The 13,479-nt window shown below is 37.7% G+C and overlaps 1 protein-coding gene across 2 annotated transcripts; it reads right to left on the reverse strand.

Moving 5' to 3' along the window:
- Positions 1-350: 350 nt before the first annotated feature.
- On the reverse strand, positions 351-6,089 carry RANBP6 (RAN binding protein 6). Of its 2 annotated transcripts, none has more exons than XM_037036345.1 (2): positions 1,505-6,089; positions 351-1,417 (listed from the first exon to the last, which is right to left on the reverse strand). In XM_037036345.1, the coding sequence occupies exon 1, from the start codon at positions 6,061-6,063 to the stop codon at positions 2,746-2,748; it is 3,318 nt and encodes a 1,105-aa protein (XP_036892240.1). In that variant the 5' UTR covers positions 6,064-6,089; the 3' UTR covers positions 351-1,417; positions 1,505-2,745. The 2 variants fall into 2 exon arrangements, with proteins under 2 accessions (XP_036892240.1, XP_036892241.1); XM_037036346.1 differs by lacking the exon at positions 351-1,417 and having other exon boundaries at positions 4,362-4,812; positions 5,928-6,089.
- Positions 6,090-13,479: the final 7,390 nt, after the last annotated feature.

The following is a 13,479-nucleotide window of genomic DNA, read 5'->3' on the forward strand; positions in this document are numbered from 1 at the left end:
AAAGGAATATAGCCTTTGGACTAAAAACAGTTTTCAAATATTTCGAGTCTAAGCTGTACAGCGTTAGCTATTAAGTAGTTGTTAGTGTGGCCTTCCAATCTCACTACATATTTTTGTTTGAGATAATGTCTAAAAAGTGGACCCATCATTCCATTAATTTATGTGGTGGTTAAAAGTAAATGGGCAGAAAGGAACCAATGGTTCCTTAAAGCAGACATTACTATTTTCTCATGTTCTGTTTGAAAGATGCACATAATACTTCCTATTTAGAATAAGAAATAATGCTTTTTTAAAAGTAAAAGCTATATAACTAAGTGGTCAGGATATTCTGACTCTTGAAGCTGTTTTTTATTAAAGACAGTTACATTTTACTAGACACAGCATTCTCTTCTCAGAGCCTATAGATGTACATCAGCTCACAGAAACAAAGGCAGGTAATTACTTAAGCAACTGGCAAACAAAAAATGTCTGACTGGCCACCCCTCATTTCCTTTGACAAAGCCCAAAAATGTGGATTCACACTGCAACAGCAAATAACCCCTTTCCTCTTTAGCCACCAGTCCTATTTCAGGACTCTCAGATGCTAGCATGCATTTATTGAACCCCGTACCCCTCATTATCTCCCTTAATTCTCACAACAATCCTATCAGCTCAGTATTATTCATATTTTACAGATAAAGAAACTGATGTTTAAGTTAACAAAGTAGTTTGCCAACTTTCAAATCTGGGTCTGTCATACCTCAAAATTCTCCAGGGGCCTAATTCCTAGTTACGGGCAGACTTTCTAATTCTTCATGTACAAGAGTGTAGGAAATAGCAAGAAATCTTGATCAAGAACTTCTTAATTAAGGAATATTAAGATAAAGAAGTATGACTAAGTTGAAGGAACCTAGTTGTAGATCATGAGGACACAAAGATGATTGTGACAAGGTCTTTGAACTTAAAAAATCATTCATATATATATATATGTATATATATAAAAATGAATGAAATATGTTGATTGTAGGTAAATTAGATAATAGAGATAAACGAGTTTCAAGAAAAATGGTCATTTATCCTACTAACCAGAGAAAACTTCTATGAATATTTTGTGGTAGGATTTTTGCATTTATTTATTTATTTATACTTTTTCATTTATCTTAAATAAACTTAAAATTGTGACTATGCTGTACTTAAAGTCCTTTTCTTCCTCCCCCCACCCCCCACATTAGTAATAAATAATTGTACAGAATGGATAGGAATTGCCTATCTAAAATCTCACTTTGATGTCCCTAACCACAATGGCCTAGATAGCCTGCTTATCTGAACTGGAAGGGGGTAAACTGGATAATCTAATATAAAAAGCATTCCAAAGCATAAAAAAGAAGAGCAGAAATGCAAACAACAGTAATAATAGCTACCATTTATTAAGCATGTACTTGTTCTTTTTTTTAAATTTTTTTTATTTAATTCTTATTCAAGTACAGTTTTCTGTTTTATATTCCCTGCCCTGCCCCCCCTGTACTTGTTCTTAAATACTTGCTAACATACACAGTACTCACAATAGCGCCAAGAAATCATGACAGATGTATTTTTAAACTTTGGATCAATGATTTGCTGAGTAGAAAGCTTTTTCTACCCTACAAAAGCTTAACATTAAAGACTGACGTTCCAATTAATATAATTAACCCTAGATTTCTAGAACTGTTTTCTTATAAGGCATATGTAATGCTAAATGACTGATCTCAAAGCTGTTTTCTTTTCCAGGTTTAAAAATAAAATTAATTTTGCTTCCCTTTTATTTTCACAATAGAATACTCCTTAGCACTACTATAGAATCTATTAAGAACTTCAAAATGGAAATGTACTTAAGCCCCATTTAAAATCAGGGCTTCTGTTCCTGTTGAGCCACTCTTCAGGAGAAAAATAGCATACATACACAAGACAATATTCTACTCAAACAAATAACACTGACTGACTCCCACAAATATTCATTACTTTCTATTTGTCAAACACTGTGTTATACAGTATGTCATGACAGTACCAGTGTTAGATGTACCAGGACACCCTTTTCGATAACCATGGTTTCTAGAGACCTGAATAACTTAGTAACTTACAGATGAGCCTAAGAACATTCTAAAGTTTTTATAACTCTCCACTAGACACTGTGGGAAATAGAGCATGGATATGTCTCACCCAGTTTTGAGGAAGGCATTATTAAGGAGTTCATATACATTATATAGAAAACTGCCTACAGCCACTGCAGTATCTCAAAACTCTCCCAATTGCAGTATCCTCCCTTTACCATGAAAACCAGGAATATTACTAAGGAGGAATAAACCTATAACTATCCTTCACCCAAAATTCCAAAGATGTTTGTCCTGTAAGTTCCTGTCCTAACTCGTGAGCTCTTAGCGTCTTGTGATAGGCAGCATGACATCTTGACACTAAGTATATTGCTTGCCCAGTGTCAATAATTCAGACATAGTGACAATTTATATATTTAGCACAACTGGGAGAAAGGTGACAAACATTCTAAGACAAACATTCTAAGCACAGGTTATCACCAAGATCTGTGTTTACAGGATAAAACATGCAAGGTGAACAGAAGGCTATAACACTGACTAATCCTAGAGAAACATGTGGAAGAAACACAAACTACTTAGCAGAGAGAAAACAGTTCTCTCAATTTAAATGAAATCCATTCACAACACATATTTGGAGTTACTTTTAAGGTAGATGATATTCAAGTGATATTAAAGTGCTTCAAGCAAAATTCAGCAACTCCTGTAAGGCTTCCTGATGCTCATCATCTAATTGGGATATGCATTCCAACCACAATTCTTCAGAAGTCTGTACCTGACGCACGACACTGGCTAGGCGTTTGGCACAAGGATCTTCACAGTTAAGAGTCTCATTAAGTTTTCCTTCTGCAATTATACTGATTATTTTGGGAAGATTGGAATTATTTGGACCAAGTACAACTGGGTGGTTACTTTCAATTAAGTCACAGAGAAAACTCAAAGTCTGAATAGCTTCCTCTTTATCCTCCTGCAGTGGAAGCCATGACAACCAGTATGGAAGAACTTCATCTACATTTACACAGCTGGGCTTAAACCTCAAAATCTTGCCTACTGCTGAGATACAGTTCTCTGTAGCAATGACATTTTTTTTAGTTTTGGAACTTGCACACTTAATAACTTTCACCAGCAGTGGAACAGCTTCTGAGCATAAAGAATGATAATCATCTCCACCAAACTGTGCCATAACACCTAAGCCATAAGCAGCAGCTTGCCTGACTTCAGGGTTGTTATCTCGCATATTTAGTAGCATTGGCCACCGAAAGTATTCTACATATTTAAATGAGGTTGGACTACAGTGCTCTATAATATCATCAAATATGCACAATCCCCACTGTCTGTCTGGCCATGGCCGACTAGAACAAATTAGATTCACAATTAATGGAAGCAGCTGTTCAAACCACGGTAAAATCTTTTCTTTATAAGTACTAAATAATGAGTGCAAAATATCTGATACTTTGGTCAGAATGTAAACATCACATTCATCCTCATCTTGCAAGGACATTTCAACCTGTTGATCATAGTTTTCATCCTGTCTTTTAACTTGTCTCAGTTCTTGGTTTTTAAAGTGCCCTTCAAGTTTTGCTTTCAATATTTCTCCCAGTTCTTCCAAGGGTTCATCATTAAGGCATCCATCTCCCATTATTTCAATGGACTTTGCAAAAGAACTCATTATCTCTGAGAGTACATCTGTATCAGGTTCAGTTCCAATCGCCTTGATTAAGGGATCACATATGAATTGCCACATCTGTGCAAGATACTCTGGGCCACGAATTCTTGCACATTCCAGGAGAAAAGGCATGGACTCAGCTGCTGCCACTCTCACATTGTCATGGAAATAAAATTTCAGTAAAGGAACCATCAGCCTTACAATTTGTTCAGTATAGTCCACAAGTCCTTCCCTTAATTCCTTAGCATAGTAAACCAACATTTGGCAAGCAGTTGCTTTTGCTTCAAGTCCTGAAGTTTTAATTCCAAAACTTTGCTGGTCTCCAAGATTTACAAATTGCCAGCCATCATCATCACTCATATTCTCTACATCTTGTGTGTCTAAGAGAGCAACATCAGGTTTAGCCGAAGCAGTCTTAATAAGAGGCTCAATAACTAGTGGGAGGTACTGTTGAAAATCATTTCCAAGAATTTTACACATTCTAGCCCATGCTGAAACCATGTAAGAGGTCTGGGGGTCATCATCTTCCACATTATTTAAATCTGATTGTGTCTTCAACAATAGCTGCATCACATTTGATGCATCTTGCATAAATTTTTCCTTCCCAACAGCAAGACCAACATGGCTAATGCATTCAATAGTTTTTCCTTTCAGAAGCTTGAGTTCCTTTTGAACAGCAAGTTCAACAATATGCTTTAGTGATGGCATAAATAAATCATAATATGGAACAAATTTTTCTTCTATTGTATCTGCAACTGAGGCTATGGTTGTCACAAGCTGTTCCAAGGCCAACTTAGTTCCATTCCGAATCAACTCTTGAAGTTTAATCACCAAGATGGAATGTAGATTTCTCACCATACTATCCAAATATAGAATTAGCAATGACTTGGGGCAGTCTTCAATAAAAATAACAAGTGCAGAAGCTGCATGTGATTGTACACGCTGATTACCTTGATTTTCCATGGTTCGCAAAAGAGCCACAATCACCGTTTCATGGAATTTCTTTTGGAAGTTAGGTGCAAAATCTGTAGCCATCTGTCCAAGTGTAGTACAGGCAGCAGCCCTCACCCTTGGATGAGGATCCTGAAGAAAAAGCAAAACAGAGTTAACTGTTTCATCTAGAATTGGTTCCATTTGCTGATGGCATCCTTCTCCAATGGCAGATAGGGCCATTAATCCAGCATGTCGGTATTTCCAGTCAGGGCTCTGCAGCATCTGCATAATATGCTCCTTAGTGATTGGTAAAACAAGTTTTCCACCAAGCCCGCAAGCCAGTCTGTCTAGTGCACTCTCAGCAGCAACGGCATTGCTGTCAAAATCATCTTCTTCCATTTCATCAGCATTTACCCAGTCCTCATCATCTTGTAGATCAACCATCATTCCTAATATATGAGGAATTGCCTGTGCAATAATATTTGTATGTTTTTTCAACATTGGGGTTGCAGTTTCAGACAAGGTCACTATTACTTCAAGGGCCAGTTGGCGTTGCAGGTTACTAAGTCTAGAGTCTCCACACAACTTTAGACTCAACTTGAGAGTCTCTTCTAAATAAGGACCCAGATATTTAGGTACAGTATCTGCAATCTCAACAAGGGATTCTAGCACTGAATCGTCATCCTGGTAGCATGAGTCATTCACAGCCTGTAAGATTCCAGGAAGCAAGTCTGCAAAGTCTTTGAAAAGAGCAATATTATTCTCATTGGCAAGTACAAAGGCAGCTGCAGCTCTAGCGGATAATGTCCTGATTGCTGGATGTTGTTGATCTTGAATACACTGGTCCAACAACCGTTTGATGATATCCAAATCATGCCGCTCTTGGTTCCCAAAAATCCCAGGAAAGTGCCAGAAAACGTGAAGTGCAACTTCCCACAGAACCACATTTTTAGAGTAGATTGAATCAATAAGAAACTTCAGACCTTCTGGCCAGTGGTTAGTGCCATCCTCATCTATCAAATTCCTGGCCAGCACTGCAAAAATATCACATAGTTTTTTCCTCATACTAGCATGTGTTTCTAACTTCACAGCCAGTATCAGTTCAATCTTGACATCCCTCTGAACGTCAGAAGGCAGATTTGGATAGACTTCCTCAAACCCAGAGGACAAAAGCCGTCGTAGCAGTGCGGCAGCCATTTGTCTCACCTCATAACCTGCTCTTCTATTTCTGACAGCATCTAAGAGGAATGTAGTCTTACACAGACCTGGGATATTTTCATAGATTTCCTCTGCCTGCCTCCGCACCATACAGCTTGGATTGATGAGGTTCTTCAGAAGCTGGTAAAACTCTTGCTTTCCCGACACGGTGGCCGGTAACCCTGCCGCCCCGGCCGCCGCCATCGCGCTCTGTCAAAGCTACCGCGACTGAGAAGGAAGGAGGGGGGTCTATGACTTCAAGCAGTGACGCAAGCGAGGCGCCGGCGGGAAGGGGCGGGGCCGCTCCTTCCTTTGCAGCCCGGTTAACTAGGCTGCGCTTTGGGAAGTGGGGAGCCAACCGAATGCCGGGGTTACGTGGCAACCGGTTGGGGACTGGGGGAGCCTTTACCTGTTTTCCAATCAGGTAAAAGTGAACCTGCACAGCGGGGAAGAGGAAAGAAAATTATGAATATTGAGTGCATTAGAATGAGATTATGGGTGATTCCCACCTTTATTTCTAAACTGTCTCTATAGTTACAGTTTAATTTTAAAACAATAACTACACCTTGAAAACCGGCTAAGTGAAAGAAGCTGATCACAAAAGATCTCATGTTGTATGATTGCATTTAATATATATTTGTAATTCTTACCCGAGAATGCTTATCGATTTTAAAGAGAGAGAGGAAGGGAGAAACATCAGTGGGTTGCCTCAGGATCACACCATAATGGGAGATTGAACCCACAACCTGTGTATGTGCTCTGATTTGGATGGAACCTGCAACATTTTGGTGTACCAGACCACACTCCAACCGAGCCAGCGAGGGGTGCTGATTTCATTTACAATATATGAAAGTTCTTGAATAGTCAAAACTACACAGAGGCTGAGGGGAGGGGAGAATGGGGAATGACAGCTGTCAGATAGGGAGTTTCTTTTGGGATGATAAGATGTCTCAATAATGACTGGATCTTTTGTATTATTACTTTGCCACTTTGTCATTTTGACCCTTAGTTCGCAAGGTTGGCAGGATAAATATAATACAATATAATTTTACATGAGAAATGGAAACTCAGGGAGATTAAGGGGTTTGCTTAAAATGACACAGCTAAGTGTCAACTTCACCTCTTCTGAGAGCAACACTAATGCTCTTTCTTCTTACCACTTGCCCATGATTATTCTTGGTTTTGCAACGTGATCAGAGGCCTTCACCTATTGCGAAGTTGGTCTTAAACTTATCCAAGTGGGCTTAATTTTAATTTTAAGTAAATACAGTAAAATCCTACTGTATATACCCACATAGATAGAAAACCACAAAGTAGTCAGTATCATAAATTGCATTGTAATAAATAATACTATGCTCCTCTAGGAGGAAACCATGTTCTGTAAACAATGTTTCTCATTCTGTGGACTGAAAACCAACTGCATTAAGAATCACCTGAGATACTTCTTTTTAGATGTGGGTATTAGGTCTTAAGCTCTGAACTGCTGAATCAGTTTTAGCCAAAATACTGGGTTTTCATATAAATATTAAAATTTGAGAACCATTGATGAAATCAGTTATGTTCTGATCCCAAGAGCTTAACTACAGTTCTACATCTTGCTCCAGACTCGTGATTCGTACTGTTCCTTGAAAAAAATCTAACCACAGGCATTTGCTGTTTGCATTTGCTGTTTCAGGAAATGTTAATAGGTATATGTAAGGGGAAAGATTTCTTCTAACACTATATCTATTAACATATTAAAGACATTAAAAACTACAGTAAAATACTAACACAGACCCATCACAATATTTTACATTTAAAAGTCTGAAAGTATCAAGTGTGGTGGGGATATGGAACAACAAGGAACTCAGTTATATTTTTGTTGATAGCATAAGTAAGTTGGTATAAACACTTTGAAAAAAATGTTTGGTGAAGATTATTCAATAAACCCTGGCTGGTGTGGCTCAGAGGATTGAATGCCAGCCTGTAAACCAAAGGGTCACCAGTTCAATTCCCAGTCAGGTCACATGCCTGGATTACAGGCCAGGACCCAGTAGGGGGTGTATGAGCAGCAACCACTCATTGATGTTTCTCTCCCTCGTTTTCCTCCCTCACTTCCCCTCTCTCTAAAAATAAATAAAATAAAATATTTAAAGAAAAAGATTATTCATTAACTCATTTGTTTTTCCAGCAAACATTCATTGAAAGTATAGTAAACCTTGATGCTATGTGCTGGGAGTAAAGATGGAGTGCATGAGGATGTTCATGAGAGACAGTAAATATCACATAGTGTAGCTATCACTGTTGTGATGGTAAGTCTGTCATGGAACCACGTGGAGTTGTAGAAACAGTTAATCTACTTGACTGTGGGGGAAGTTGGATGAGTCTTCTCAGAGGAAGTGGTATCAGGGCTGATGTTTGAAGGGTCAATCTTCATGAACTATTTGGAGAAAGAGAAGTTTGTTTTAAGAAGAGGTAACAACTTTGCTCAATTGCAGAAAGGCCTTAGAGCCTTACATGGTGAGAGTTCTGCCATTATTTTAGAACTGCTAGAGCATTGGATATGGACTTGAGGGGGCCTGAGAATGACACAGAAAGCAAGAAGGAGGAAGACAGATGGTAAAATAGAGGCCAGACCATGAAGGGTCTTATGTTCCATGTTAAGAAATTTGACTCTATTTTGTAAAGACAATGAGGAGCTTTTTAAGAATTTTAATGGAGGGCTGTGAAATAATTTTTAGAAAGATTGCCTTGATAATAGTGTGAAGCCTGGAGGTGTTTAGGAGAGCAATAGCCTAGTCTAGTTAAGCTGAAGGTCTAAATTATAGTAGTGGTGGAGGGAAAGAAAAGAGGGCAAGGAGTGGAGAGGTTTTAAGACATCATATCAATAGTGCTCAGAGTGGAAGGAGAAGCCTACGAAATCTCCCCAAGTTTTCAGATACAGCATCTGTTTGGAGGTGCTGTAATTTACCAATTCATTTACCGATATATGAATAAAGAGCAGTGTTAATGTAAACCAAGTGACTGTTAACTCTTTCTGGAGGGAAAAGAGGCTTCCCTAAGAAGGAGAGTCCCAGAATCCGTATTTTGTTCTCCAGTTGCTCCTACGTGCTGTACTGACAGTCACTGTTTCAACAGGAGTAGTTAAACTGAATCCATTTTAGGAAAATTATTTATGATATTTTATTTTAGAAAAATATACACTGATTTAAAATCTTAAGCTACTTCCTCTTAAATTGCATAATTCTGTTATATTTACTTTTTACATTGTTATTTCCTTCCTTTTTCCCCCTAAGGAGCACACATAATGCCCAAGATTTCAAGACCGGACTTGCAGATTTGGTTAGAGTTAAACAACTTTGCTACATTTTGTAATTAAAATTGGCTTTTAAAATTGTTTGAACTGTAGAGAACCCATTTAAGAATGTTTTCATAAGGTGGCTCAATACCAGACAGTGTAAGTGTTTATTAGCAACTTGTTAACTGGAGAAAGAACAAAGTAAGTGACACATTTCTTCCAAGATCTGAGAGATTTAGAGTCAAATGAGGGGGATAGAATTAAATTGGACATACTTGACATTTTTACAAGAATAATTCAGAATAAATAAAAATACAGAAAAAATCACGAAGGGTCCCACTTAACTAAAACAGAACAATCTGAATATCAAGAAGAATAATGCCTGCCATGAATTAAAATACATCAAAGATATAGACGAAGTGATGAGTTTCTAATATCAAAAAAAGCCACTAATCCATTGATCACCTTTGGAGGTCACTAGGTCACCAACTCTGAAAACTGATAAAGAGAAATAATCAAGGTTTTCCTTTCATTCTTTTACAAACTGTATTTCAGGTAACTAAATAGTTACCTGAAGCTAAATAGTTGATGAAGGTTCATCTTCTTTATAAAATTCTACCTAATAAGTACACAAAGAATGCTAGAATCAGAAAATTGCTGTGTCATAACCCAAAATGAAATAATCAATCTAGGTAACACTAAGCAATGGAAGCTAAAGTCATTAAACGATACATTGGTTGGGAATTTAATAATAGAGGGATTAGGCTGAAGCCACCCGAAATTACAGATTAATGTTAGTATTATTAAAAGTAGGATAAACCACAGGTGTCATTTACTTGCCGTCTTTCAGCTCCACATCCATACCTCCTTTAATTTGTTCTCTGATGTCAAAATTAGGATCTGGAAACAAAATTTCTCTCTTCATAACTGGGAGCCTGGTAGTTTTCACTAATAGAAGCCACTGAAGGTTGGAGGATAGAGGAGGCATAGAAAAGGGATTAACCCTTTCCGTTTTTCCTTTTCTTGTCTAGATGACCTCAGCAGCAGCACTTCCTCCTGGTTGCAGTAGTTTCCTCTCTCTTAGCAACACTCAAACAGCCCGTTCTCTTCCATCTCTGCAGAGACACCAACAGTAACTCCTGTCTCAGAGGTTTCACCCATAGCTCTGGGAGGTCCCTTCTCTGAGCATACTAATACCATTTCCATTTTCTTCCCTCAGCTTTGAGGATGACAACAGCTCCTTCAGTTATATCTCAGTGCTATTTATTTATTCTTTGAGGTCTTTCACAACTGTGTAACAAATCCCTTAAGCTTTCTCTTGAAGAAAGATTTGCTTTGCCAAATGGCCCTTTACTCATCTACCAGGCATTAAGTGATAGGAAATACACTGTGCTCATAGGAAGTATACTGCACCTAAGAAATCTTTTTAAGCAGGTTTATTGAGGTGAAGTTTACATGCAATAAAATTCATGATTTATAAGTGTATAATTAGATGAATTTTGACAGTCAAGCAACCGTGACCAAAATCACATATAGAACATTTTAATTACCTCAGAAAAATTCCTTTAGGTCTCTAAGAAGACAGTCTCCTTTCCCCATTCTTGGCTCTAAGCAACCACTGATCTTATTTCTGTTGCTATAGCTTTGTCTCTTCTAAAATTTCATGTAAATGGAATTATTTGGCATATGGCTTTTTGTGTCTGGCTGCTATCACTTAGCACAATGCCCGTGACATTCATCCATTCTGTTATTTGTTCCTTTTTATTCTATCATCTGAATATAGTAGTATTCCATAATATAACTACAGCACAATTTGTTCATGCATTTACCAACTGATAAATTCTATTAGCTATAATTTTAAGAAAACAGACAAAGCAGACATATTAAACTGTCTAACAAAGATAAAACACTTTAAAAAGTGTCTCTTATATACTACTATTACTAATAATAATAGTAGGGTTACAAAATTAAATATATAGGGTTACTGAGAGATAATGTTTTGGACAACTTCTTGGGTAATAGACAAAATATAAATTATTAAAAGGACTGTCCAATTGGGTAATATATTTGGTAAGATCATCTTGGACAAAGCCAAAACATATTTATCTGTACCTCTGGCTGGTATGACAAATAACCTTCACTTTCTAGCTAAGTTGAGGAAATTGTATCACCAGGAAGTAATAACAATAATGAGATGTGTAGAAATGTGAGAGACTATTAGTATCAGTATGAGCTGGATGTTTTCTATTTTAATCCCTACCCTACCCTTACCTACTCTGCCCTTTCCTGTAGCCCAGGAATCTGATGTCTATAGACTGCATCACTCAGGTACCATTACTCTCTGGTTTCTGATTGAAATGGCCAATGAGAGGCCTCCACAAGAGACTGGGAGGAGGGCCTGGGGTATTTAGTCCCCATTTTTCTACCCTGTTCTATCCTCACATTTTTGCAATTCTAGTATTTGCTGCGTTCTACAGTTATATTTCTTGTAAGAGGGAGGGAGAGGCTTTCTTCCACACTACAAACTCTCTAGGCTCATTCTCTCTCATATCCCCTTTAGGCCTAAAGGTGATAAAAGTGTACAATTGTTTCTAGTCCCTGTGCTTTTGTTATGTTCTTTTAACCCTGCCTTCATCTTTGTAAATAATCCTTTTAGTATATTTTCTTTTTTAAGTACATTTATTGGGGTAACATCTGTCAATAGGATCATATCAGTTTCAATGGTAGATTTCTATGATACATGATCTGCATATTGTGTTGTGTGCCTACCACCCAAGGTCAGATCACCTTCTATCACCGTATACTTGGCTCCCTCTACCTTTTACTGCCTCCTCACCTTCTTCCCTCTGGTAAACACTATACTGTTGTCTGTGTTTATAAGTTTCAGTTTTATATCCCACATATGAGTGAAATCATATGGTTCTCAGCTTTTTCTGACTGACTTATTTTCACATAATATTCTCAAGGTTCATCCATGTTGTCACAAATGGCAGTATTTCATCTTTTCTTATGGCTGAGTAGTACATAGTAGTAATATATATGTACCACATCTTCTTTTTTAAGTATATTTTATTGATTATGCTGTTACAGTTGTCCCATTTTTCTCCCCTTATCCTCCTCCACCTGTTACCCACATTCCTTCCAGCATTTCCCCCCTTTTTCTCTAATCACACATCAGTACAGATAAGCATATGCACACAACATATACAGTTGACCCTTGAACAATGCAAGATGGGGGTTAGGGGTGCTGAACCCCCACCCTCATCCCTAATTGAAAATCTGTGTATAACTTTTGACTCCACCAAGACAGGTTCCAGGACACCATCCCACCCTCACATCCCCATCCCACCCCATCCTCTCAGATATCAAAACCCCAGGATGCTCAAGTCCCTTATATAAAATGGCTTAGAACAATGCCTATAGTTGGGCCTCTGCATCCACTGAAGTACCAGCCACAGATCAAAAATACTCTTTTCCATCTGGGGTTGGTTGAATCTGCAGATGCAAAACTCAGGGAAATGGAATGCAGACTGTATATTTATTTTTAAAAATCCACATACAACATGGGTTTGAATCACACAATTCAAACCCATGTTGTTCAAGGGTCAACTGTATACACGAACCCCTATCCATAAAAGAAGAGGAAAAATTCTTAGGCAGTGCATTGTTTCCATTGTGAATTGAATATGTATCTGTGTGATGTTAGAATATGGTTCTGAAACTCGCAAAAATTGGCCTGGGAATTCCTTGCCTCCCCAAAAGAGCTGGACTGTACATTTGTTCTGAAGAGAATCCCTATAGGAATGTTGCTTTGTTTAGACCACAGCTTCTCAAACTTTAATCTGCATACAAATCACTCAAATAGATGCCCATAAACTATCCCAGCTTTGTTTCTCCTTAGCACTTATCATCTTGAAACATAATTAATATATAACTATTTACCATGGTTATTGGTTGTGTCCCTTAGTAGAATGTAAGCTTCACAAAGGCAGGGATTTCTGTGTTCATATCTCTGGTTCCTGGCTCATAATAGGCACTCGATAAATATTTCTGGAATAACTAAATAAATCTTTAATTCAATTTAAAATTCATTTTAAAATATATTGTGCACTTGCTAGATAGATATCAAGCAATGTGAGAAGTGTAAAATAACATTGAGGAAAAAGAAAAAAATAAACACTGGGCCCTCCCTTCAGGGGTTGACAGAATAATAGGGGAGGCAGACATATATAAACAAATGTAATAAAGGCAGGATAATCAAAAGCACGGTACAGATTCAGCCAAGTACAAGAGGAGCTCGAGGAATCAAATTTCTATTCTGAACCTGGGGTTGTACAAGATGA

Source organism: Sturnira hondurensis, unplaced genomic scaffold (assembly GCF_014824575.4).
Source record: "Sturnira hondurensis isolate 20B ecotype Veracruz unplaced genomic scaffold, ASM1482457v3 Scaffold0022824, whole genome shotgun sequence".
NCBI classification, from domain to species: Eukaryota; Metazoa; Chordata; class Mammalia; order Chiroptera; family Phyllostomidae; genus Sturnira; species Sturnira hondurensis.